The sequence below is a fragment of the Numida meleagris genome, chromosome 2 (assembly GCF_002078875.1).
Source record: "Numida meleagris isolate 19003 breed g44 Domestic line chromosome 2, NumMel1.0, whole genome shotgun sequence".
In the NCBI taxonomy this organism is placed as follows: Eukaryota; Metazoa; Chordata; class Aves; order Galliformes; family Numididae; genus Numida; species Numida meleagris.
The window spans coordinates 6,878,743-6,906,264 of NC_034410.1; the positions used below are offsets into that span (position 1 = coordinate 6,878,743).

Genomic DNA, 27,522 nt, shown 5'->3' on the forward strand with positions numbered 1-27,522 from the left:
TGATTTTCCTTGAATCTAAAATGTATGATTAAGCAGAAATTGATACCTCTAACCATGTTCCTTAAACTTTGCTGAGTATTACTCCAAGATTTTGCTTGGTTTTTTTTGTGTGTTTCCACTTAATTTTACAACATTGCATTTTTGAATATAACTAGTTAAGCCTTAAATCTGTGATGCTTGGGAATGGAGAATGACACCTTTCTGCAGAGACCTGCTAGTAGTTAAATTCTAGTCTGAGGTGTATTAACAGTTTTTAACCTTCAGTAAAAGGTTTATATTGTACTTCAGATTTAGGCAACCTACGTACAGATTTTAAAATGAAGTAGTACAGACACTTAAAATGATAACTATAAGTTTACTACTCACTGTGGCTTATAAAGACATTGCCCAGTATAGCTGTTAAATCTCTCAAAGATCATATTTTCTTATGCATCTGTCATCCCCTTCCAGGCTGAACATTTTACTGTTCCTTTTTTTTAAGTAAATATTCCTATTTCTTCTTTGTTCTTCTTGTATTACTCTTACACTGATTTTTCAATCAGCTGAGCATTTTATTTTTTTTCTTCTCTGATTCTGTTGGGGTAATAAGAGCGACAGAGATTGGAGGAGAGAGGATCTGTCTCGCAGGGAAGGAATTAATACAGAAGGGCATGGGAACATGTGTTGATAAGAAGGAATAAGTCCTGAGTGGGCTTCCAAATTTCATTAGAGAACAGAGACCCATACACTATTGCATTAGCTAAAAGAAAAGCCCTTATGTAACAGGGCTTAATCTCCTTGGAAATGTTTGAGTTTATTTGAAAAATAAACCCAACAATACTCTATTAAATTTGTAGAGGAAATGGAAAGCAGAAACTCCATGGACTATAATGGTCACCTACAAAAAAATCTTTAGAGGGAGTAAGATGTAATGAAGGAGGAAATCAGACGAAACTCATCTCCTTAGCCCTTTGCAGAAAGGTGGAAGTTACATTGCCACCGTGTGGTATGAATATCAAAAGCTTTCTCACAGAGATGATGTGGTGAGAGTGCTACACTCACAAATCTGCGTGATTTGCTGAGAAGATGTAGTATGCAAATAGCGTCCTGATTCAAAAGGAGAAGCAATGCCAGATGAAATCCCATTCTTGCCTTTGCTTAGTGTGTATGGTTGGTTCTTTGGGTTGTTTGGTCTTTTTTTTAACTTGAATTTTAATTCAGAACTACAACTGTTGCATCAAATATTCAGTGGAAAATAAAAGTGAGCAGTGTGCAGAAAAGAATTCTTTCAATATTCTGTTATTAAAATGAGGTCTTTTAGAAGTCTCTGAGTATAAAAATCCATCATTATGGTTCATGTATTTTTGAAAATTTCTCTGAAGTTTCTGCATGCGTTTTGATTTTTCCCAAATACTTCACATAATCCTGGGATAGTTCCCAGTGCTGTCACATTTATAAATATGGCCCTTGATGTCTCACAGGGAACTTTTTAGAACACATTAGATAGAAACATCATAATTTTTAAAACGGAATTCTTCCTGTTCTCCCTAAAGCAGGATTTGGGATTCATGAAAGTGTGTCAGCTTGTTCTTTCCCCCTACTCAACTTACAATTGAAATTCTCCCTGGCACAACAACTGGTTGCTGTAGACATTAGTAGGATCCAAGCCTGAGTCGGATGAGCTTTTCACAATCCCCGCCTGGATCAGATTAGTGTTGACCCTGAGCTGACATGCAGGCAGGGAGAGCCAGGGCATAGAATCTTAAAATTGTTAAAGTTGGAAAAGACCGCTGAGATCAAGTCCAGCTGTAAGCCCACTGCCACCATGCCCACTGGCCATGTCCCTGTCTCTCAGTGCTGCATCTCTATGTTTCTTGAACACCTCCAGGGATGGTTACTCCACCACCTCCCTGGGCAGCCCACACCAATGCCTTATCTCTCTTTCTGAGAAGAAACTTTTCCTAATATCCAACGTGGGGTATCCTGGTATCACCTCCCTGGAGCATGCCTTTTCCCAGAGGTGCTTCAGTGCAAGATCTTTTTCTTCTGTTTTGGTGCCGTGTGACCCTTTCTCTCATTTCTAATGTGCTCAACATTGCTTGCTTGTGTTTGGTCAGGTTTCAGTGTAGCAAAGTGCTTACAAGGACTGCTCTTAGCACCCACACTTCTGTAGCTAAAGTACAAGGATAAAATGAAATGAGCGAGCATTGCAGATTACACTCAGCTGTATTTCTTGGTACATCTAATTATGACCTTCACAGAGGCAATTATTCTGTCTTGATCTTAATGCCTTTTACAGTCATCAATTAATAAAACTTCTCATTATATCCTGGTAGAACTGGAGTTTTCATCATCTTTTTAGAACCAGGCAAACTGAGGCGCAGTTATTGACCTGATTTTAGATGAGCTCAGAGAAATTAGGACACAAAGCTGAGGTGAGAGTCTCACCTTGGGCCCTAGGTGTCAAATAAAAGGCACGGTGTAGCACAAAAACCCAGATCTGGCTGTTCTCTGCATGGTCCTGAGCAGGTCTGGTGATGAGGCAGAGTTGGAGAGAAGGGTCTGGGGAGTGTCATCAGCAGGAAGGCCAGGTGAGCCCTAAGGATTTCAGCAGGGGCAGGAGGCTTTCCAACCCGGGGGCACCCTATGAGCAGGAGGACAAATGCCTGTTGTTTAAGCTGCCCCAGCTTAAACAACATTATTTCTTCTGTTCTGCACCGTAGAGGGAATGACAGGTTCTCACCTGACTCACAAATCACCCTAAATATAGGAACAAATCACTTCAGGCCTTCCCTTTCTACTCATATGACTCATAAGCATTTGCTTCCTACGTTAGTTTTGCTTTCCTTTGAAATTGAGTCATTGTCTTTTATTTGATTTAACAACAATAGCAGGGGAAAAAAAAATCGGCATCAGGTGCTACTATTTCAAACTAGATCAAAAGCAATTTTTTAAAGGAGGCTTTCAAGATAGGCAGATTAAAGATTTGAGAAAATGGTAAGAAACAGAACTGAAGAAGAACAGCTCCTAATAGCAAAACATTATGTTTTCATACTATTGTGCTTTTAAAATTGGAGGCAGCAGTCTGAAAACAGACAGTGAAATAAATCTCACTTGATAAGAATTATCTGGAGATCATTGTATTTATTGCATTAGTTTTGATTTTCCAGTCTCTACCTCAGACTGTGTGCACAGAGATGACTTAAAAGATTCAATACCTCGTTAGAAAAATTAAAGTTCACTTGATTATTGGACTGACCCATCCTACCTTAGAGGATATTACGTGTTTTTCTGGAGTATCACAAGTAGGCTTGAAACCTTGGGAACCGGACAGGATGGAGAACTGTGTCCTGAACTGTTTCAGGGCTGTACTGCACTGCAGAGGCTCAGCAGGAAGCTGCTGCAGGGTTTTGAAGGGTCTGTAAATCCCTGTGATTTAGTGCATCTTGCCTGGGTTGTATCACAGGTGACAACCTGGAGGAATCAGTTTCTGGCCAGACATAAGTATTTTCCTGCTTCTCTGCTCTTTTCTCTTGTATTTTGTATCTGAAGTGACTGTGGAGGTCTCATCAGCAATTGAGGAGGATAAAAAAGGAGGTGCAGGAAGAGGCTCAAGGTGGTTATTATGGAGCAGCAGTGCTTTGAGGAAGTGCCCTGGGAATTTCCCCATGAGCCGTGTCTGTCCATGCTGCTCTGGCTCACAGGTACCACTGATAAGCACCATACCTGAAGCAACAGCAGAATGAGCTGGCATCCTTCTGCCTGCAGTTGTGGAATGACAAAGTGCTGAGATGAACAAGAGGTTTCCTTCTGCTCAGTCACGGACCAAAGTTCTTTTAAAAATCTGTTTCTTGGGAATTCTGGACTCTGTTGAAACATTATGGTGTTTGAGTATGAACTCCATAGGTTTCCGCAACTCCGCCAGGCATCCATAAATATGGCACATCTTCTGTTTAACTGTCTGCCTCTAAATATTGATGTTGACCTTGCTAGCTAAAAGACTTTGAACTGTATTCTTGCCTGGCAAATGGTGAGCCACGGAAGCCTGGCATGTGTCAGAAATATTTTAGTGCTTTAGTAAGCTCTAAAATGATACAAGAAAGAAAAATAATCCTGAAAATGAGAAAAAATGACTTTCATAGGGTTGTTCTGGTTCCATTACCCCAGAGCATGTGGTGCCAGATGAGAGGTGGGAGTCGTTTGACAGAAAGGCAGACATAATAGCAATCTTCTTCTGGTGTGAGCTACCACTTGGAAGTGTTGTAGTACATGATCTACTCATTACAGAAGCCCAAGAGTATCTTTAATGAGAAGATTATGCAGCACAACACTTCTGGCTGGCACCTCAGCCTGAAAGGAAGCTTCAGGAAGAAGGGAGAGTGTGGGGGGGTAGAAGATGCAATACCTCTGGGATTCTAACTTGGAGAATGCACGCAGGCCTGTAGGACAACCTGAGAAAGAGGAGAGGTGGCAAATAACAAATTACAGTCAGCGTGGTCTGAAGGAGTGCTACCAAGTAGTATTTCAACACTGAGTCCTCAGAAGGTGCAGATACCAGCCCTGACCCAGCAACTTTTTCTGGGAGAGGACAGCAGTGGCAGTGTGATGGTTGGCTGGTTGCTCAAAGCCCAAGTACCACACCCAGCAAGCATCTTAGGGTTAAAACAGCCAACCAACTAACCAACCAACCTTTCTGTTCCCATCCGAGGACTGATGATCTCCTGAATGAAATATTTGCTTAGACAGAACAGACATTACAAATGCAAGTTCACTCAGGGCTTATCAGCAAATAGAAGATCACAAAGCATTTGCCATTCATTCCAGCAAAGTAACATTCCTGGGGCTCCAGATTGCTCCTGGCCATCTCAGTCCTTAGACTGATTTGGACTTCTCTTTTTGCAGAAAGTATGCATCTGAAAGCACAACTGAGAAAGGTTTGGAGGAGGAACTAGCCTTTTGCCTATAGCATAGCAGACAAAATATGTCTGAGGAGTCACTTCTCCTGTATGACTTAACCTCATTTTAAGTTTGTAGTTCACTTAGTGGAAACAGCATGCTCTTTGCTGGCCACTTGAAGAAGGAAAGAAAGATTAAAGCAGGTGTTTGGCTGTACAGTTTTCCTGAGTAAATGTCTATTTTTGGTTTCAATTGGAAAATAATGAATCATGTTGTGAATTCACAGGTATAAACCAAGTGAATTTGGCTCCTTTGAACACACAAATCCTTAGCAGACAATCATAGCACTGTTACATTTCTTCGTATTACAATGGAAAAAAAGCATTGTATCTTTAGTATATATCACTGCATATTTATACCACCTATCGTTTTGGAGTTAAAATTGCACTGAGCCAACTCTCTGAGTACGCAGGGCACAGAGAGATAATTTACAGGCAATTAGGCAACCAGGTGGTTGTTTTCATAGCAGTATATCGTGGTCCCTTTTGCACTTAGGAAACCGAGATCTGCAAGATAGAAACCAAACTTCCTGTTAGCACTCTTCCAAGGAACGCTCTTCAAACTGAAAAATAATAAAGGTTTATCCCATGATGTAACCATGCTTTGAATATTATCATGCAGTAGTAGAGTAATGATAAGCCTCACGAAGATGAAACCTCCCATCTAATGTGCTGATAACATAGCTGAAATTTATACCCACAGTCTAGAGCTCATAATCTGCAGGAGTTGGAGGGAATGATCACTCTGAGGGTGCCCGAAGAGTAAATCAGAGCCTCAGTCTGTGATGGGTGTTCCCACATGCTTGTCCCTGTCCCAACAGGAGTGGATCAGTGTTCCCACCTTTGGAACGCCATAACCATGAGCCATCAGTGGAAGGGGACAGTCAGCCAATTCTGAGCTGCTGAATCTTCCAGGGGAAGGTCACAGTGAGGAGATGAAAGACATCCAATGAAGCCTCAGAAAGAAGAGGATAATAAATATTAAAATTGGCATCTGTGAGGGTAACCCACATCCAAACTGTCCAGGAATAACATGATTTAAGAAATAACTGTTCTGAGGGATAAGCAGAGGACCAAGGAGTACAGCTCAGCAGTTCTCGTCCTACTCAGCAAGGATGATGATAATTTCATTGCAGTTGGATAATGTTTGCTGTTCAAACGTTTTGAGACATTACGGAGTATATGTTTTAGAAACCTGGCTGTGGGAAGGTACTTGTTTAGTTGCTTGCCTTGCTGTGCCTGGAGCTAAGCAAACATCCCACAGAAACTATCACATCCCCAAATGGCTGCAAGGAGTGGTGGGATATTGGTCAGCCGTGATCTCAACACAACAGCACTGCTAATGTTGTGGATGTCACAGTAAAAATATACTGGCAAAGCAGCTTCTGTAATGAGTCATTTTTATGTGGGAATTGTCCTTGATACTAAATAGGAAGTGTTTAAGGGTAGAGGTGGCTATGAAGGGCTTTGGAAATGAAGATTAGTCTACGTTAGATATCATGAGCTCTTAGGTAGATAAAAACAGAACCTCTACCCTGCCAATAAATGCAAGAGATAAAGAGAGAAAGGGGGAGGGCATTTTTTTCCAAAGCTACCCTTAATCAGCAAAAAACAGCAGACAAAATTATCTTTGGTAGATAGCGATTTGTGGGGTATAGGTTACATTTATTATCCGGTAGGTTGTAAGCTTAATTATAATTTCTGGTATTTGTCTGCTACATCCTAAGTAACAATATGAGCTGGATGTGATGCGTGTCTTTAATAACTCTGTGCATGTCATTTGTATGATAATGGGGGAATTTCCCCTCATCCCAAGTGATTTCTGAAAGAATCTACATGCTGGCTCTCACTATACTTAGCTTACTCCAGTGTAAATTAAAATGCACGTTCATGATCTTTGAACAAAGCAGGCAAGGATAATTAGTAATTTGATACTTCTGTACAAAGCAGTTCAAAGTAATACTTATAATTTGCAGTTAATTAGGATTTTTTTTCTTAAAATTCTTAATTGCCTTTCTATGGTATTTCTTTTTTAATATTTTTTTTCTACCGGTTTTAGATCCGGTTATGCAGGCAGTTTGTTTTTGCTGTTACAGTTCTTATGCATAGCCACGTGTATGTTCATATGTGTATTTCTCTATGCGTTTTGGTATATATTTTTCTCAGAAATGTTATATACTAGTTCATGGATGGGCTTTTGTCAAAATTAAAAATTTGAAAATAATGCAATCACTGTATAGCTATGAGGAGCCAGATACAACAAGCAATAGAAAAAAAATCAAATCAATACAGTAAAATGAAAAAAAAATCTAAACTTCTGTAATTCCATTGCCAGTATGGACAGTTAACCTCATCTGGTATTCAATTCACTATCCAATTATAACTCTCATTATAAGACTCTAATGTAGCTTTAAAGTGAAACCAGCAGTCGTTAGAGACATAAACTTTAGGCTCTCTAAGGAAATTAAATTATTCATAAATTTTAAAATAAAAATGTTAGTAAACATAGAAATATGTGGGCATAGTGCCTATAATAGGAAATATGGCGAAACACCTTTGAAATTTCCTAGAATATGTTTAATACATTTATCTCCATTGGAAAATCCCAGTTTGAATGAGCAACACAGTTACTCAGGCTTTATCACTGAGCCCAACACAGCGGATGAGATGAGATGAAGATCATTGTCTACTTGGCTGTCCTGTATGCTGGGCTTAGTAATGGGGTCCTATTTTCTTTTAAATAACTTCTACAAAACCATCCCACAGGGTTGCTGTAGACGCTACACTGCTCATGCAGCAGTGCTGACTGTACAGGATGGTTGGCTCTTGGTCCACAAAGCTCTTACCTGAAGCTGCAGTGATAAGTGATAGGTGGTCATTGGAAGGATCAAGGAAGGCCACCAGTCAGTGTACTGCAAGTAAGACATCCCTCAACCTTTTTGGCCATCCGCAACTCTTGGCCAACCAATATAAAGGGCTGTTAAGTGGTCATTTCAGGAATGTGCTTTGCTGCTAACGAATGTATTATTTATCAGAATTTCTGGGCATTCTGCGTACACAATCCCTGAGGTTTTATTTACTTTCTCAATCACTGCTGGGAGTTTCTGGGCTGCAGGTATTGATGACAGTCGCACAGGCTCAGTGCCCTCTCCCCGGGCTGTATGCACTGCGAGGGGCCATGGAACTTATTCTCTCATAGCAGAGCAGCTGGGAACATCACCTGTGCCCACCGCAGCTGTAACCATCTTCTGTGTATTGGCTGGGCTTAACAGCAGACCTGCAGCTGCCTACAGAGAAGTGGACTAATTCCGAGAGGTCCAAGGAAGGCCGATATGTGAGCTTTTCCTGATAGGTTTGGAATTACTACATGGTAGTAGAATGGGTTTAGAATTACTGCATAGTAGTCTTCAATTCAGAATTACTGCGATAAAGTTGTATTTCCTCCTTGTAGAGATGAAAGTCCTCTCAACGGGTTGACACTGTCATGCAGGTATATTTGTTTTTTCTGTTTGCTCACCTGATTCAATAGCAGTGATCCCCCAAGGCTTTGTATGTAGGAGGAAAAGAACTTACAGTAAGTTCATGGAGTGATTTTGTTAATGCCTTTTCCTTAAGTGGAAGAGAGTCACGTTGTTTCTCAGCCTCCCTACCCAATTCTTTCCTTTTCTTTCTTTTTTCTTCAGACTTTTTACTACTTGCTACATGCACAACACCATCGTACAGCAATGCATCCGAGTGATTTCTGATTTTCACAGCATCATGAGAGGCCAGGCTTGTTGGTGCCCAGGAAAGGCTTTGGAGATGGGGGCTGCATGGGCTAGGAGAGCTCACGCTGCCAGGATTCCTGCGTGCACACACTGAATGTGGTCAAAACCAACCTGTTCTGGCCCTCATGGAGCCTGCACAACCACAGATAGTTTCACTGGTTCTTGAACAATTTGTGTTTTCTGCAGTTTCTTCTAAATTATTATTGGAGAAGACTATGTACAATGTTTTAGCAAGGGATAATAAAAATAAGCACATTGTCCTTATTCAAGTGTGTATCACTTATTTTGTGTGATTTCACAACTTACGGTGATGGGATTTGTGCATAGTAAATGAAAAGGGTTTATCACCATCTGGTTCTCAGTCTTGCAAAGTATTTTTCAGTCCTTCCTGTTTGCGCACGCAAATGCCACCACTCTGTCAAACCACTCTGATCCATCTGTGGTATAACTTTATTATATGCCATTACCTTTATTAATAATGCATGTTTCTGTTATTTAATAAGTGGTTTTTTTTCCTGAAATATTGCTATAAGCTAATTCTGCTTCTGTTTTTGTCCTGCTCTCATTTTGATTATTCTTGGGTAATTCTATTGATCTCAGTAGTTCCTCTAATTATACAGCACTGTAAAATCAGATTCATCCTCTGAGTCACTGTTCAGCTAAATCTTTAGGTTAGCCAGATCCTGAATCACTGTTCAGGTTGAAACCTCTGGGAGTCTTGCCACAGCAAGGCAACATAAACTCTGAGTGGGTTTTTAATGACTTTTCAATGTCTGTAGCTGTTCACATTGGGTAAGAAAGCTGAAGCTAAACTAAATTCAGTTAATGTGGTACAGTTCCCGTTTAATTCCATAGAGCCTTATTTTGCAGTATTAACAGGTTTGTTAGCACTCATGTTAGGTGACTAGCAGGTGCTGCTCTGAGTGAATAAATCATGCAGTTAATTCACATGAAAGATGACTTGTGCAGGTGCTGACAGACATTCATGAGGCTGAAGAATCAAGTTCTTTAATAGCAATGTCAGGCTGTTCAGTCTTCCTTTCTAGCATATTTCTTCACGAAATGTTAAAAGAGATTGCTTTGGGACGCGTGTGTTCTTGAACTATTGCAATCATCTAATGAATTTTTGATAGTCAAATTCAGAGGGTTTTGTGATCACTAACTTTCTTGATATGTCTGTAGCTATTGAAATTGATCCCTTGTGTCAGTGTTGGCTGTCCATCTTCTTGCTGTCATAAGCCCGCAGATTAGCTGGGAAGAGTCTGTTACTTCTAATTTAAAGGAAAGGTGCAGTGAAAGCTGCTTGAGCAGGTTTGAATAGAGTAATATTCAGCATATAATGAAAGCCTTGATTTGTCTCACTGCATTGCACAGATAAGCAAATTGTATTTCCAGCCATAGCAACCTGCTAAGTGGCAGGGAGAAAAAAAAAGCAAGACTTGACAATAAGGAGCCCCACTGCATCATGTCAGTTGGGCAACATGAATTGTGTCTTGTCAAGGCCCTTAGCAATGGAGAAGCTATGATGCAACCTTGCAATGAACGTTTACCCTCAGCTGTGAGCTGCAGTGCAAATGACTCAGAAGACTTTTGCCAGCAGAAGTTACTACAGATTTTTCTACAGATTTAGTGCCTCTAGCTAACAAGCTTTCATGGAGAGCTGACAAAGACTGTGGGGTTATGCCTACACCAAGTGATGGAAACATACATTCTTATCATGCATTAGTGACATACTGCAGGCTTCCACTTCGGAGATGTTTTTAAGATGCATTTACTCTTTGGTGTAGAGTGTTCGGAATATCTGATTATGTGATCTCTAATATTTCTACTTTCTTAATTCAGTCCCCATTTTCATTATCACTGAGCATCCTGACTAATCACAGATTTGCCCATTTTGATGAAATGTCTGCGTGCAGGAAGGGATCAGGAGAGTTTTATTGTGTCTGGGTCTCACTCACACCAGGAACAAAGGAAAGCTGCTAATTGTTTGGAGCAGTTGTGAGCAAGGATCCTTAATGTTTTTGAATGGAAGCAGCTAAGGGTTGCTAATGGTGTCATCGCTTGTGTGCATCTATTTTGTTTGGTGGTTTTGTTTTCACTTTTTTTCCGACAAATCCGTTTGTATGAATGAAGAGGACTTTAAACTTTCATGATTTCTAAGTTACTGCAACCTGACCTTCTGCATGCATTCCGGTAGGAGCTGTAGAAAGGTACCAGAGAGCAGAGCCAGATCTGTGATCGATACCACGGGTGTTTTGTTACACTCAGCAAAGTAGATCTGGCAACTTCTTGTCAATAACATTGTTAACAACACCCCAGTGTCCTGACTCATATAGCAACTACAGGATTTTTTGGTGAAGGAAACAACAAATTAGAAGAATCAATGGTCTGGAGAAAAACAAAACAAAGCAACAACATGAAACCAGTGCCTTTGGTGTGGCTGAGATGAGCAGCTTTAGAAAGCCTCTTCAGTCTGTCAGCAGCCTGCTGCCCTGAGCTGGTCTTAGTCCCACTCCTTGGGGAAAGATGTCCTACACCTTATCCTCAGAGAAATCATATAGAATCAGAGAACAGCTTGGGTTGGACGGGATCTTAACAACCATCCAGTTCCAACCCCCTGCTGTGGGCTGGTTGCCACCCACCAGCTCAGGCTGCCCAGGGCCTTGTCCAACCTGACCTTGCTCACCTCCAGGGATAGGGTGCTCACAGCTCTCTGGGCAGCAGTGCCAGTGCCTCACTGCCCTCTCAGTAAAATATTTCTTCCTAACATCTAATCTGAATCTCCCCTCTTTTAGTTTAAAGCCATTCCCCCTAGTCCTATCACTGTCAGACACTGTAAAGAGTCAATCCCCTTCCTGCTTGTAACCCCCCTTCAAGTACTGGAAGGCCACAGTGAGGTTTCCCCAGAGCCTTCTCCTCTCCAAGCTAAACAAGCTCGGCTCTATCAATCTTTCTTCATAGCAGAGGTACTCCAGCCCTTTGACCATTTTCATGGCCCTCCTGTGGACCCGCTCCAACAGCTCCACATCCTCACTGTACAGGGAAGGATTGCTGGTGGATGGGGCTGTGCCTTGATTAGAGTGGTGAGAATTTGTCCAGGCTGGCAGGCCTAGCTTCCTCTGGTGTGGTCATCCTGGCTCTACTGAGTGCTGTTTGCTGTTCATCCTCATCCCTTCAGGGCTTCAGAGAGCATCCAGTGGTTATGTGCATGCTGCTGGAGCACAGCAGTTTGTGAATCACAGCTTATTTGCCTTCAGATTGGGTGAGGTTACCTGTTTGTCAGGCTCAAGCCTAGCTCAGGCTGTGCAGCAGCTCTGGTACCCATGTAGGAGAAGAGGAGGTAAGACCAGAGCTCACTGACCTGGAGGGTCATGTGGCGTTGTCCTCAGTGTCCAATTTAAGAAATGAGCTTCTCTTCAGGCCTCATGTTCCAGACACACACAGAGGCAGAAAGCACAGGCCAAATCCTCAGAACTCCCTGTGCTCCATCTTCCGAGAGCACAGCTGAGGGCTCTGCATGACTTCTGGCTTCCTTTCTTGTATGCTTAGAAAAGAAAGGCCAACACTTGTTCTATGCCTCATCCACAGCACAGCAAGTCCTTGAAAGCAGATAGTATCCCTCATTGGGGTGCTGCCTAACTAACCAGGGGTAAAGGCTGGCATCTCACCATGATGTTCTTCTGAAGGGAACACGGGGCTGCAAGGCTGCATGAGCAGAAAACAACATGTGTTCAGGCAATTAAACTGCATGACTAAGGGGAAACTAATGACACTCGCAGCCCACACCTTCTCTGTGCATGGGCTCCTTTCCCTGAGATGGGGGACTGCCACGTTCTCTCAGCTGCTGAACACATGGGAGCACCTCGACTATGTGATGCTGCTGCCATCAGGTGGTGATTGCTTTTGGATCAAGGATTTTGTGTTTAAAACATGTTCTTTAAAGCGTGTCTTCATATCCCTCAGAGGCAAATAATATTTTATTCTTTGTAAGCTTGCTGCCTGTCACAGAAGAGGTTGTGTGTTTTGAGAAGGAATTAGGAATGATTGGGTTGAGCATTGCACTCAGTTTTCTTTAAGGATCCTCTTTACAATGGCACAAACACCTTGAGAATGTTCATTGTCTGCATACAGGAATAATGGGATCAGGCTGAGAATGGATTTTGGAGTGTTCTCTCTTCTTCCTTGTCCATCTGTTTATTTTTTTAATGTCTCTACATTTTTCTAAATAGCACAGAATTCTTTAGTGATCCTGAAAAATGACTTTTTCACCCAACTCAATTACAGAGCTCTGAAAGAGGAATTAGTTCCATTGAAATCAGGAGTACTGCAGGAGTATTGCTGACATCAGCATAAAAATATGTCAACATATGAAAATGTAGATTGGATATAGAACTAATATAAAGCAGAACAATATTAGAAAGTGATTTTCGTACATGTAACTACTTTTACTCTCATTTTATACCCATCAGTGGAAATCAATGTAGAGCTACAGGGGGGCAATAAGACAGAAGGGACAGACTCTTTAGCAGAGTCTGTTGTGATAGGACATTGGGAAACAGTTTCAAACTAAAAGAGGGAAGACTTAGATTGGATATAAGGAAAATGTTTTTTTTATAATAAGTGTGGTAAAGCACTGGAGCAGATTGCCCGGAGAGACAGTGGATGTCCCATCCCTAGAGACATTCAAGGTCAGGCTGGACAGAGCTCTGAGCACCTGATGGAGCTGTAGGTGTCTTTGCTCATTGCAGGGAGTTGGACTAGATGGCCTTCAAGGCTCCCTTCCAGCTCAGACAATTCTGTGATTCTTTGATTCTATACTACACCAACTGAGAGAAAATTTACCTTGCATGTGTATGAAGGATGGCAAGGTGGTCCTCTAAAGCCATCCCTGAAACATGTCAGTGAAGGCCAGTATGAGCAAAGTGGTTTCCCTAACTAGGCAAAAATACTTGCTTTCGAGCTATACAATAGTAATCAATTTGGCATGTGGTTGGTGATTTGAGATGATCTAGTAATTGATTTTAAAACAGATGCTAGCTGTCAAATAAGCATTTGTATTTATTTGATGTTTCTCTGGGAACCCTTGGGGTTTGCTATCTCAGAAGTCTTTTTGTTCTCCTTTCCTAGACCCCCTTTTGCTTCTCTGATCTTTCTTCCTCTCATCTTCTTTTGATGCTTCCTACTGAAAGATTCCTTTGAGCTTTCTTCCTCAGTATAAGCCTTGGCCTTTATGTTAGACTTTAATTTCAATTTGCTTAAGATTCCTTTTTATTAACAATTTTTTAAAAATACTAAAATACAATCAGCACACCAAATACTTAACAATCTGAGCATCACCTACTACAAATTGCACAAGCAAAAACATTGATTCTGCTTCCTGGAATCACTGTGCTTTAACACATCAGCAATAAGTTACAAACAAGGGTATGTTCCCTCTGTCAGACAAAACCTTGTGTAGTTCTTCAAGTAAAAGTGAAAATCCTCTAAAATTAGTGGGTCTATTGACATCAAAGTAGATATGCTTTAATGTTTTTGTTTCTGTGCATATGTGTACATTTGCTTGCAGGAGAATCAAACTATTTTCCGTATTTGTTGTCATCTGTGGGTACAACATTAAGAATATTGTTTTGATTCCCAACTGAATTAAAAAAATGCAATGTCTGGAGCAAGAAGCAGATTTTAATTGTATGAAAGAAATTGATATATTTAATAAGTAAAAATGTCTTAAGTGCCTCTACCCTTCTTTTGACCTCTGGAAATGCAGAAAGTCTCTATTTTCCAGGTGCAGTGAAAAAACCTTTCTGCTTAGTCTCCAAGGACACTTCCTCAGTAATGGAGGTTCCTTTTTGGAAGTTAATGACACTGCAGTTTTTAACCACAGCTCATCTGTGTAACACAAGGGTCTTCACTAAAGGCGGACACACCACTTAGGTTTCCCAAAGATCTCTTGTTTGTCTGCAGCACAGATCTATGAGGGAGACATTTTTTCTTTGAAGAGAAAATGTTAGTTTCTTTGTTTTCATTATACATTTCTTTTCCTGGGTACTGAGAGATGTTAGCAGCTGAAGGCTGAAGTGGAATTAGGATAGGTCTTCCACCAACTTGCTTGCTCTTGCAGAAGGGCTTTCTGTGACACTGCCCGCAGAGATGTACGGGCAGGCCTACCACCATGCTTCCTATGGAGGTGACAGTGTGGACAGGTGTGCATGGGCACATCCAGAGGATTACTGTAGAGAGACTCACTTTGGTGAGGTTCTGCCTTACACAAAACAGAAGCACGTGGGCAGCGAAAGGAAAGTGTTTGATCGAGGTGCTGACTTCAGCTGTTCTTGCATGGAAGTCGAACTGTTGAGATGCTTGTGTATAGCCTCAGTGGGTAAATTATACAGCTAATAATCTAAGTCTCTCTTGAGTATGACAACAAAAAGAAATACATTTTCCACTTAAAAACTATTCCTTTATTTCTCCAGTTTTTCTTCTGATGCTGCATTCATTCCTTTTATTGAAGTGACAGAAAAGAATTGCAGCAGCATCTGCCAGAGGACTGGCTGGCCAAGCATCCTTCATAGAATGAATCATAGAATGGCCTGGGTTGAAAAAGACGATCATTGAGTTTCAACCCCCCTGCTGAGTGCAGGGTCGCCAACCACTAGACCAGGCTGCCCAGAGCCACGTCCAGCCTGGCCTTGAGTACCTCCAGGGACGGGGCATCCACAACCTCCTTGGGCAACCTGTTCCAGTGAGTTGCCACCCTCTGAGTGAAAAACTTCCTCCTAATATCTAACCTAAATCTCCCCTGTCTCAGCTTAAAACCATTCCCCCTTGTCCTATCGCTATCCACCCATGTGAACAATCGTTCCCCCTCCTGTTTGTATGCTCCCTTCAAGTATTGAAGGCCACAATGAGGTCTCCCCGGAGCCTTCTCTTCTCCAAACTAAACAAGCCCAGTTCCCTCAACCTTTCCTCATAGGAGAGGTGCTCCAGCCCTCTGATCATCTTGGTCGCCCTCCTCTGAACTCATTCCAAGAGCTCCACGTCTCTCTTGTGCTGGGGCCCCCAGGCCTGGACACAGTACTCCAGATGGGGCCTCACAATAGCTGAGTAGAGGGGGACCACCACCTCCCTCTTCCCACTGGCCCCTCCTCTTCTAATGCAGCCCAGAACATAGATGGCCTTCCAGACTGCCAGCGCACACTGCTGGCTCATGTCCAGCTTCTCGTCCACCAGGTCCCCCAGGTCCCTCTCTCCAGGGCTGCTCTCGAGGAGTTCTTCCCCCAGTTTGTATAAATACCTGGGATTGCCCCAACCTAAATGCAGCACCTTGGATCCTTACTAAGCCATGTTGCTTAGTACAACATCTAAATGTTTCTTGAACCCCTCCAGGAACAGTGACTCCACCACCTCCCTGGGCAGCCCATTCCAGCGTCTGACCATGCTTTCGGAGAATAAATTTTTCCTGGCATCCAACCTGAATCTCCCCTCATGCAAGTTGAGGCCTTTCCCTCTTGTCATGTCACTAGTTATACAGGAAGAGAGCTTGACCCCATCCTCACCACAACCTCCTTTTAAATGGCGTTATAGAGTGATAAGGTCTCCCCTGAGCCTCCTCATTTCCGGACTAAGCAATCCCAGTTCCCTCGGCCACTCCCCATCAAACTTGTGCTCCAGACCCCTCACCAGCTTCATTGCCTTTCCATGGACACGCTCCAGGGCCTCAATGTCTTCTTGTTGTGAAGGGCCCAAAATTGAACACCGTACTCAAGGTGCAGCCTCACCAGTGCTTAGTACAGAGGGATAGATATCATGTGAACCTAAATTAGTCACATATCACTACTTGCCAGCCAAGAAACACAGTAGTGAACTGCTCCTCTCTGCTTTCTGAAGATGAGTAGGAGAGCATCTATCAGGGAACATTTTCTTCTAGAGAGATGCCATTCCTGACAGGAGCAGCCCAATCCACTCTGGATGCTCTTCAGGTTCCAATAGCAAAGCGATGTGTTGCAATTTTTAACCCGTTTGGACTGCGACCTTCTTCAGCTGCAGCCAGACATTCCTTAAGTTGAACTATCTGACTGCATTTCCACATTTGCTGGATCAGTAGTTGACAAGTATGTGGTCTCCAAGGATTCACCACTTACAGGCCAGCTGTCTCTGAATGGTTTGAGGATGAATAGGATAACATGGAGTAAGCGTTGACTTGCTTCAGGTGCTGTGCATGAATCTGGACATGCAGAGCTGTGTGCCACAGAGGAACCAGCAACAGACTTAGGAATTTCCACCCCTCACTCAGAGCATGCCTGTGTCATGTAGCAACTAGTGATGCAAGCCTTGAGGAAGAGACAAAAACTTTGACCAGCTATTACCATAAGCTTTTAAATAGGAGGTTACAGGGAGTATGTGGAGGGGACTTTTAAGGAGAACCTGGTTTCTTACAGACATGAAGTGGGATCCGAAGTGACATTAGAAAGATCCAGATGTACTGTGTGCAGCTGATTTTCAAACTGTGTGGTAAATACAAGTGCAAAGAGAAAGGTCTCCTCAAGAATAAGCAGTCTGCAAATTACTGCAAATTAGTCTACTTTCAACAGAAACTTTCTGACGCAAGTATAATTTGTATTTCCAGAAGAATGCTTTCTGGTTTGCTAAAACTAACTGGTCTCTCTAATAATGGCAAGGTCCTGGCTTTCTTTCAAGGCAAAGGTTTACACACACAGTATTAAATCTGAACCAGAGGACCACAAACCTTTTTTGGTACTAAAACCTTTTTTGGCACTAAAACCTTTTTTGGCATGTGACCTTCAGCAGAACTGGTTCCTTAAGTCTTAGATCCCTGAGAAAAAGTTCGCTGAATGAAGTCATTCTTAATTAATGTTAAAATGCCAAAGATTCATCTGCCATCTATTATTTCTCTTCATTTATATTTTTATACTTTTTGTTATGTCTTTAATGACGTAGCAGTAAAAAGTCAAGAGCAGCATCGTTTCAATAATAGGTGGGATGATGCAGCAAAACAAATCTGCCAGAGATATGCTCTCCCACATGGTATTTGCAGTTTCCAAGACATCTTCCTGAACACTTGATTAGATATTGCCATTATGTACTGATTAATTAATTTGTTATTTGTAGAAGCATAGCTCTTAAGAGTGATTTTCCCTTGCATTCTTCCTAATGTTACCTTGAGTGCTGTCTCAGATGCAAGTCTGGAGTAACAAAGGTTACTCCATTTAATCTCTGACAAATTTCACTGCCTGTCCGTTCTCCAAGGATGGATCCAAGATTTTTTCCTTTAAAAAACACTGGGGAATTTCTACTCTTCAGACCAGATGGATGTTTTGGTTGAAGCAAAGAGTCAACACAGTGTTATACTAAAATGGTGGGTCCAAACTCTAAAGATCCTCATTCATTTTTTGAATGACCATGATAACAACAGAGGGTAGAGGTGCTGTATAGTTGAGTATCAGTAGTGAAAGTTCAGAAACACTCTGAAGCCTATTTAATTCTTATCTCACATTAAAGTAATGGCACCTGTCTTCTTGCCCATAAATCTGTACAGCATATGCAAAGCCCTTCTGCTCCAGTTCAAATAGGGATGACTCATATGATATTAAGCCTCTTAGTGAAAATGAATGACATTATTGCCTTCTGCAAAATGGTAGGTTTAAAAAGCCAAGTTAGTGTCTTCCACGTGTCGGTAGCTGAAAACACTTTGGGCAGAGTGAATTTATTGCTTTTCTGGATATCTATTAGTTGAAGTCATCTTTGCAATGAAGCATATTAAATGATAAGAGAAAGTATTAGCAATTAAAAGGTCTTTGAATTTATGTTTAATGAGAATTAGGTTCTGCCAGACTTCAGAATAATTTCTAATGATTGCAGTCATAGAATTATCCTAGAATCATCGAATCATCATAGAATCATAGAATGGCTTGGGTTGGAAGGGACCTCAAGGATCTGCAGGTTCCAGTCCCCCTGCCATGGGCAAGGGTTGCCAGCAGCTAGATCAAGTACTAGATCAGATTGTCCAGGGCCCCATGCAACCTGGCCTTGAACACCTTCAAGGATGGGGCATCTGCAACCTCTCTGGGCAGCCTGTTCCAGCACTTCTCCACTCTCTCAGTGAAAAACTTCCCCCGACATCTAATCTATATCTTTCCTCCTTTAGTATAAACCATTTTGCCTTGTCTTGTCACTACCTACCTGTGTAAAACGTTGATTTTCCTTTTTATAATCTCTGTTTAAACATTGGAAGGCCGCAATGAGCTCTCCCCTCAGCCTGCTCCTCTCCAGACTGAACAAGCCCAATTCCTTCAGCCTGTCTTCCTGGGAGAGGTGCTCCAGCCCTCTGATCATCTTTGTGGCCATCTTCAGAACCTGCTCCAACAGCTCCTCATCTTTCTCCTGCTGGGGGCCCGAGGCCTGGGTGCAGTACTCCAGCTGGTACCTTACCAGAGCAGCATAGACCATGACAGTCCCCTCCCTTTCCCTGCTGCTACCCCTCTTCTGATGCAGCCCAGGATACCGTTGGCCTTCTGGGCTGCAGGTGCACAATGCTGGCTCATGTTAACGTTTTCATCAACTAGGACGCCTAAGTCCATCTCAGCAGGGCTACTCTCAAGGATTTCTACTCCCGTTCTGTGTACATATCTGCAATCTTGTTTTGCACTTACATACTTGAGCTCTGATATATTTATATTGTCATCTTTCTAAGCTTTTTGTCAATGACAACCACACCTCTGACTCTGGCTGTGTATGAAATGATGCTTTGCAAAAATGAGTCTAAAAATGAAATAGGGATAATATTCAAGATGGCAACCAGGCCACAGTCTGAAGCCTGGTGTCTCACAAAGTGTTACAGAGTTCCAACATTGTGTAACTTACAGAAAATTGCCATTTTTATGTATTCCCAGCTGGCAACAGAGATTAGGAAGATTCAAATTTCAGGTGATGCTCTTGAACCTAAGTACAAAGACAGCTTGAATCCGTTGATATAAGTCACGTGTGACTTGTGAACTCATTATGGAGAAGTAAGTCAGGGCCGTATTCCCAAGGGAGCCCAGCTTTTGCTACAGTCAAATTCCTTATGTTCATATACAGGAGCACGGGACACAGGGCAGGAGCAGCCAGGCTTTTTATTCTATCATGAGTGTGTGTACTAATATGAATAACTTGATGTTTCTTGAGCAACATAATTATGCTTAATAACTGATATATTCCAAGTAATTGTTATCAATTGTGTTCATTTGTGTATACAGCATAATTTAATGAGCATTTTTAATTGATATTCCTGTGACATTCTCCCTGTGCTGTGATTAGACTGGGATTTTCATATCTACGCTGTTTTCATGTATTGCTAACTAGCAATTTACATCTAATAGTCTTTTTTTTTTCCTCTCCCTCTTTTCTTTCTTTCTTTTTTTTTTTTTAATTAGAGGAGATCTTGAAGACTCATATTGCTCATTGGTGGTCTCCTGATGGCACCAGGTTAGCATATGCAACAATTAATGCTTCCAGAGTCCCCACCATGGAGATCCCAGTTTACACTGGCAGCCTTTACCCTACTGTTAAAACATACCATTATCCAAAGGTAAGGGAAAATAAAACAAGCAATCTTGTTGTTCTATTAAAAATAAACAAACAAACTGCAAACTCATGTTGTTTTTATTTTTCTTGGTAGGCTCAGATAGGAAACGGTATAACTGGACATACTCATAAGCAATGAAAATAAACAGATCTAAGGACGAATCAGCTGCTCCCCCGTGAATTAAGTCTTTATTTTTCTTTAGCTGTATTATTAAAATGGCAGTTCTCTGATCTAAGTATTAGTCATTCCAAATGTAATGAAAATACAATGTTTCAATTCTTGCTTTGTGCCTGCAATTGTGCTTCTTTTCTAGATAGGAGCTGACAACATCTAAAAGCTTACAGCAGTCCTTAAAACACTTGGGTTCATGGCATTTATGAGAAAAGAAGCAAGAAGGAAAATTTAGTGTTCGTATTTATCTGTAGTTTCCAGGATGCATACTCTGCAGCGCTGTTGTTTCTTCTGTCATTTCTTGCTTTATGCACTGAGTTCCTCAGAACTCACCAATAGGTCCAAATCAAATAAGGAGAGATACATATATGCAGGTTTTTTGGAAAGTAACTGACTCAGTGGGTTTTCTACAATAAAAGAACGTATCCATGTATTACTACATTTACCATTATTCTGATAGACTGTTTTATTAAAAAAGAAAAAAAAAAGAAAAAAAAAAGAATTGTTTCCAGTCACCATGTGAAACAACATCTTTTACCAAGGTTAGAGGTGTGCTGTGTAAGATTTCCCCTTGGTTCTGCCTACTGAGCTTTCCACAGCTCTGTGAGAAAGCACTTTAGCTGTGCTTTCCCTGTGAATGGCTGCAGCACCCATTCGTAACCTCATGCAAGGAGAACAATCCACAGTAATTTTACAATCCATGGGCACATGATAAATCAAAACCATTCTGTGTTGTATAATATCAAGTAATTATTCTATTTTTGTTTCATTTTATTTTGAAATCCAGGCTGGAATGGAAAATCCAACTATTTCTTTGCATGTGATTGGTCTGAATGGACCTACCCACGACCTGGAAATGACTCCTCCAGATGATCAGAGAATGAGGTAGGTGCTTTCTCATAATGGGATGCCCAATGTGGCTCTGTTAGGGCTTTATATCTGACCCTGACTGTTTTTGAGGTCATTTTACAGTTACTTTTTCTGCCACTAATGACGAGTTTCACTTTGGGTAAATCTTGTTAAAAGTGTTCATATATTTTTTCTTCTTCTTCTTCCATGTATTTTTATTGAGCACTGTTCATTTTTTACTCAAAATCCCTGTGACCTGGTCTAACTTCAGCGAAGGCTTATTTTTAGAGCACTAAGCAGAATGTTGCAAAATCCATAACAACATTTTCATTTCACATGTAATCATTGGCAGTGAATAAGGTTAGTTGTCTGTGTACAGTATGGGACACCATGAAGCAGAAACAAGGCAGATCTCTAATACAGCAAACATGAGTGCACTGCTTCAGGAGTTGAGCATGGGAATGAAATCAGAAGGGAATTCTGCAAGTACATTGCCCAATCTTTATTAAAAAAAACAATAGAAAGGAAAGCTCTTTGCTGCTTTTAGGGTAAGTATATTTGAGAAGTTGGCCTGCAGTTCAGCCAAGCACTTAGCCACCCATTTCTATTTAAGCAAGTGCTCCGATCTGTTTGCATTCAGCAAGGGCTGAAAATTTGGCTTGGACTTCAGCCTGTGACTAAAGCTGGTGCAATGTTTATAGGTCTGTGAGCACTTGAAAGGTGCATCACGTTGTTCCAGCCTGCCCTTGGGAGGGAGACAGCTTTAGTCAAAGCCTGGCACACCTCCCTGCAAAGCTCGGGGATTAGAGCCCAAGTCTGGATTTCAGCAGCTTTGCCATACACTTGAAATAGCTTTACAGCATGACATCCTGCGAAAGAATTCTGCTTCTGCATTCTGCTTCTACATCTGGTACCGCAGTGACCCCTCCACCCAGCATCATGATGCTTTCTGTGCATGTCAGACGTGCAACAAGGTTTTTATTCCCAGCACATCGCTTACTCTAGTAGCAGCATCTGATCACACTTCACCTTTCTTGACTGATTTCTAGGCTGCTGGATCGGCAGTCCCAGTGTCAATAGACGTATAGGTGCAGCACAGCGCTAATGGAACAGGCCAGCTGTGAGGGCAGGGAAAGGTGCTAGTGTGATCTTCATTATGCATGATCTTAGAATCATAGAGTCATTAAGTTTGGAAAAGACCACTGAGATCATCTAGTCCAATCAGCCCACTCCCACCATGCCCACTGACCACGTCCCTCTGTGCCACATCTGCACATTTCTTGAACACCTCCGGGGACAGTGATCCCACCACCTCCCTGGGCAGCCCATGTCAATGCCTCACTACTCTTTCTGAAAACAAATTTTTCTGAATATCTAACCTGAATGTCCCCTGGTGCAATTTAAGGCCATTACCTCTCGTCCTGTAAATGATAGGTACGTAAGGGCTGTGCCTGGTTGTTGTGCACATGATGTGCAGTCATCTGATGAGAGGATGCTAAACCAGTGCAATCACTTACGGTGAAAGTTACCTTTCTTCCCATTAGGAAAATTAATGTCAATCTCAGAACAGGTTTTCACTGAATAACTCTGAAAGGCTCCAATTCAAATCCAATTATGCAACAGCAGACGGATGACCCGTGAACAAACCAAATGGGCAGAGCTGTGTTTGCCTTTCAAACCAACAGCTTCAGGTCTGCAGGCAGCAATCCCAGCTCACAGTACCCGAATCACACAGCATCAGAACTGCAGCTCCTGGACAACGTCATTTTTCTGTTCAGAGCATACTCAGAAATGTTTTAATTATAGTAATAACTCGAGACTGCAGGCTCCACGTGTTGCTAATAAATTTGTGCTATGTGGCTATGGGTGGCTATAATTCACGGGGTTTCAATCAATATCGTAAAATGATGCAAAATATGTCATAATTAATTAGCATTTTTAAATTTAATGAAAAACATGGTGATTTCCATCCCTGAAGCATATTATTAGCGCTGTTGAAGCAAGAGGAGTACATTTTCATTATGCATGTGTTTTCCAAAATGAGAGGATCAATGTGATAATGTTTCACGAACAGACATGACGGGAGCACCATACAGTCAGTTACAGAAAAGAGTATCAAAAATTTAGGAGAAACTGATGATAATAAGGATCTGGAGCATTTCAGTGTGCCCTGCTTGTTCACACAGATGACACATGGACAGAGCAGTGAGTCCTGGTGTTCTCTGTATCTGGAGCAAAGTGCTTTACTACAGTCAATGCAACTGAAAATAAAGAGGAGAGATTCCCTTTGTTTTGTTTTAGAATTAAAGGAAGTCAGAAATTTTCCACAGAATTGGAACATTTGTCAGGAAAAAAAAAAAAAGTTGATGATAGGAAGCATATTTGGGAGCAATAGATATCGTTTCAAAATCTTTTTCCTTTTAAAAATCTTTCATTCTGAGCATTTTTGCCACATTTTCTGCAGTGGCATGCTTTGTTGTGAGAAGAAGAAAGTGAATGAAAGGGAAAAAAGTTGCAGAACGACAACAAAAAAAGGGTTACTATTTAATGTCTGAATGGCACTTTATTTTTGATGAAAAGCACCGTACTCGTAACAGTTAACTGCTGCATCAGCAGGTGATGGGACCCAGACTGTGGTCCAATGTATTTCTCACGTCACAATGGCATCTCAGATGGCAAATGAAGCTCTCCCTTGAGGGCAGAAACCATAAGAAATACGTTCTCCTTCCCTCAGCTCCTTTAAAGTCCGGACTGGGTCAGGCAGTGCTGGGGAAATGCCCCGCTCCCCTCCACTGGCTGCCCAACCAGAGCAGCAATCAGAGTGCAGATGTTTACAATTAGCTGAGATGAATCACACCTTATTGTCTCGTTTTCCTCTGCAAAATGGGAGACATAAAATTTAGTTGTCCTACAGAAGAGATGTAAGGAGAAGTAAATTAAATACTCTGAGACTAGAATAGTAAGTACTCTACAAGTACGTGCCGTTGTCTGCTTGCTGGGTGTCTGTAGGCTTCATGGAGGCTGCAGACAGAAATTGGGTCTCCATGCCCATCTCTAGGGTGTTAGGGAAGATAAATATATGACTTAAAATAATAATTAAAAGTTCCTGAGCAAGAGCTGTGGCTCCTGTGTTCCAGCAATGACAAGGATGTAGAAATTTAATAAATGTCTTTCAAACTTTAAATTGGATTTATGGAACAAAACGCTCCAAGCCACAATATGTACTGAATTCACCTTCCTTTTCAGGGTGACTGAATCTGCTCAGTTCATTGTGAAGAGGGAGAAGAGGTGGTTTTACAGTTTAATTTAGCCTCAGTGTCTTTTTTCCTTCTTAGGGCCTATGCTCTTGCTGATAGAGCGTAAAATTACAATTTTATTTCAAGCACTGAATTTTCAGACTGCTGTTTTCTCACCTGGAAGTATCCTTCTTCCCCCTGTGGTGGATGCTATTGTTGAGGCCTTTTGTTATTTATCCCCAGCCAAATTCAGGCACTAAATGTTACAGAAAACTACAAAATCAATTCCCAACTTGTTATTTTGCTAGAGAAGCGTGTCTTTCTTTGTTGCTGTTGCCCTTTTTCTTTAGTGTATGCAGGAGTGCTTGCCAGAACGCAGAGTACTCTCCAGTGACACGGCACATTAATTCCAAAGGGAGAAACAATTCCTTATACATATTTTATAGCAAACAAATGAACTAATAAATTTTTATAGACTTTGTGCTGCAAGAAGTTGTGATGTAACTTAAGGGTGTCTTTGTCCTGCACAGCCCATTGGTGTATTAGGCATTACTTGCTTTGCCAGCCCAGCAAGAGCTTTACCCTGAGAGCGGAGCAGTGCAGAGGTGGACATCTGTGAGCACCTCTTGGAAGGTGACCATCAGGATATTTATTTGTGATCCTGGATTTTCAAGCCCAGTCCAGCCTAAGTGGTTGTATTGGTCAGTATTGCACATTGCTCAATTTTGCTATGTTTTCTAGGGCAAGATATTGTTTACAGGACTGCGCAGCCCACAATAGTGATTTACTGTGGGTGTTACCAGAACCTGAATATGTCCAACAACAGAGAATAGTGTAGGGAGTGTGGGATGACATTTTTGATGATGTAAAGTGTCACATCTCTACTGACTTCTTTATGGCAACCAGTTGTGACTGCTCTGCAGAAACCCAGCGCCTCTTTAAACTGTGTCCTTCCTGCTCCTGTCCTTCTGGTGCAACACGTATAGATGTTGTGTGTCAGGCACATTCAGAGACCATTAACTCTTCACAAGCATAAAGAACCCAACTGTTGGCAGTGATGGGTTTGAGTCAGCCAGTTGTGTGCTCGGAATGGCAATTGTTTGCAATTTGTTCTCCACCTGTGCATAAATTTGTAGCTCTGGACATTTCAGTCCTTCTTGGAAGACTGAATAGCTTGAAAGGTTCTTTATCTCTGCCTGTGGGTCTTTGACAACAACTTTCAGAAGTGGCAGATAGAACACCTGCACAGCCCTAAAAAATGTCATTGTTAGGGGTTGAAATCCTTATATAAGAAAGCCCAAAGACATCAAGATGCACTGTTTTAATAACCAGAAACACTTTCTGTGTTTTCAGGGACTATTACATCACCATGGTGAAGTGGGCTACCAGCACCAAGGTGGCAGTGAACTGGTTGAACAGGGCCCAGAACTTCTCCATCCTGACGCTGTGCGATGCTACCACGGGCGTCTGCACCAAGGTAGGGAGAAGAGCCTGGAGGTCCTTGGCCACCTACACCTGAGGAGAAAGTGTTCCAGGCATCTCACCTGGAGACATGTCTGCTGGTGCACATTTATTTAGGCAGACAGAGAATATAAATGATGATATTAATATGTTATACATTATGTAATTACTTGTAGTTAATTAATACCTCCAATAGATATACTAATGTAAAGGTATGTGTAACTATTAGAAGACACCATCTTTTAAACCAACATGGATATTTCTGTAGTAGAAAGGAGAAATAGATATGCACTGGAGCAAATCTATCTCTGTGCTATGCATATGCTATGCATAGAGCACGGTGCAGAGTCTTTTCTTTACAACCTTTGTTTCAGCCTTCATTTATTGTTAACAAACTTTATTTCTATGGGGAATAATGTGACTTGTGCATTTTGTTCTTCTACACAACTTTTCAGATTCAGTCCAACTGCACTTTGCACTGATAAACAACGTGTATTACATGCCAGAAATACTATTTAATGATCTTGTTTTGTTTTAGAAACATGAAGATGAAAGTGAAGGTTGGCTGCACAGACAGGTAATAGCGATCTTCTCTTTGCGGTCAAACTTTTGGCAAGTTTTTTTCTTTTTTTTTTTTTTTTTTTTTATTTCTACCAAGGAGGAAAAACTTATTTCCAGAAATAAGACAGATAAGATGGCATGGTTTGTGTTATATAAAACAGTTTCCCAGTAATAAGGAAGCATGATGTGCCTGAGATGTCACCTTCTCTAGTGTGCACAGAGTTCTTAGCCTACCGTTTAGTAGGGTTTAAGAGACAAAAAGCTGATGTTGATGGTAATTCACCCATTCATGGAGCAACCTCAGAGGTAGTCCTTCAAATCCTGCTGTGAGAATGATGATTATTTGAAGCACTGTGGTGGTTGTTTTCTGGTCTTCTAGACTGGAAAGAAGTCTACTGTTGAAAACAGCATTTAATTAAAAGGACCAATGTCCATTTGCAGTCAAAATTGTGCGGATAGGATTTTAAGTCACTTAAGCTGAATTTGACAGAGTTATCTGTTACCCTGCAGCTGTTAACAGATGTAAGAAAGGTAAAAAAAATGGAATTAAATTGTCTGTGGGGTAGCTGAAACACTGCAGGCTTACATGAATCCCAGAATGAGGAAAAACTGGTTTTTAATGGACATTCATTTCACATAATTCTTCTGATGCTCACTTTTGTGTCATAGTACTGCTTTGTATTGCTCTGTGCTGCCATCCTCCAAATGAAATAAAACCAAGATGAAAATAAATCCCTATAAATTCACTATGTATATACATATATAGTGAATTTAAAGCCCCAAAATATGATTGGTTTATGAAATTTTTGCTTTTTTTTTTTTAAGATTTTTTCTTAACACCTGCTTATATAAAACCTGTAGATTTTCAGCATGTAAATCTCTAGAAGATCATTTATAACACTTCCCCGGCAGGCAGTTTATGAAGGGATCTCAGATTTGATTAAGCTGTTCTTTAGAGAGAA

The 27,522-nt window shown here is 41.4% G+C and overlaps 1 protein-coding gene across 3 annotated transcripts in view; it reads left to right on the forward strand.

The window, feature by feature from the left end:
* DPP6 (dipeptidyl peptidase like 6) overlaps positions 1-27,522 on the forward strand; it is a 461,031-nt gene that overhangs the window by 391,553 nt on the left and 41,956 nt on the right. For all 3 annotated transcript variants that reach the window (XM_021388076.1, XM_021388074.1, XM_021388075.1), the window contains exons 9-12: positions 20,131-20,285; positions 21,241-21,338; positions 25,892-26,015; positions 26,538-26,576. In XM_021388076.1, coding sequence (XP_021243751.1) covers positions 20,131-20,285; positions 21,241-21,338; positions 25,892-26,015; positions 26,538-26,576 — 416 coding nt within the window. The remainder of the gene's footprint in view (positions 1-20,130; positions 20,286-21,240; positions 21,339-25,891; positions 26,016-26,537; positions 26,577-27,522) is intronic.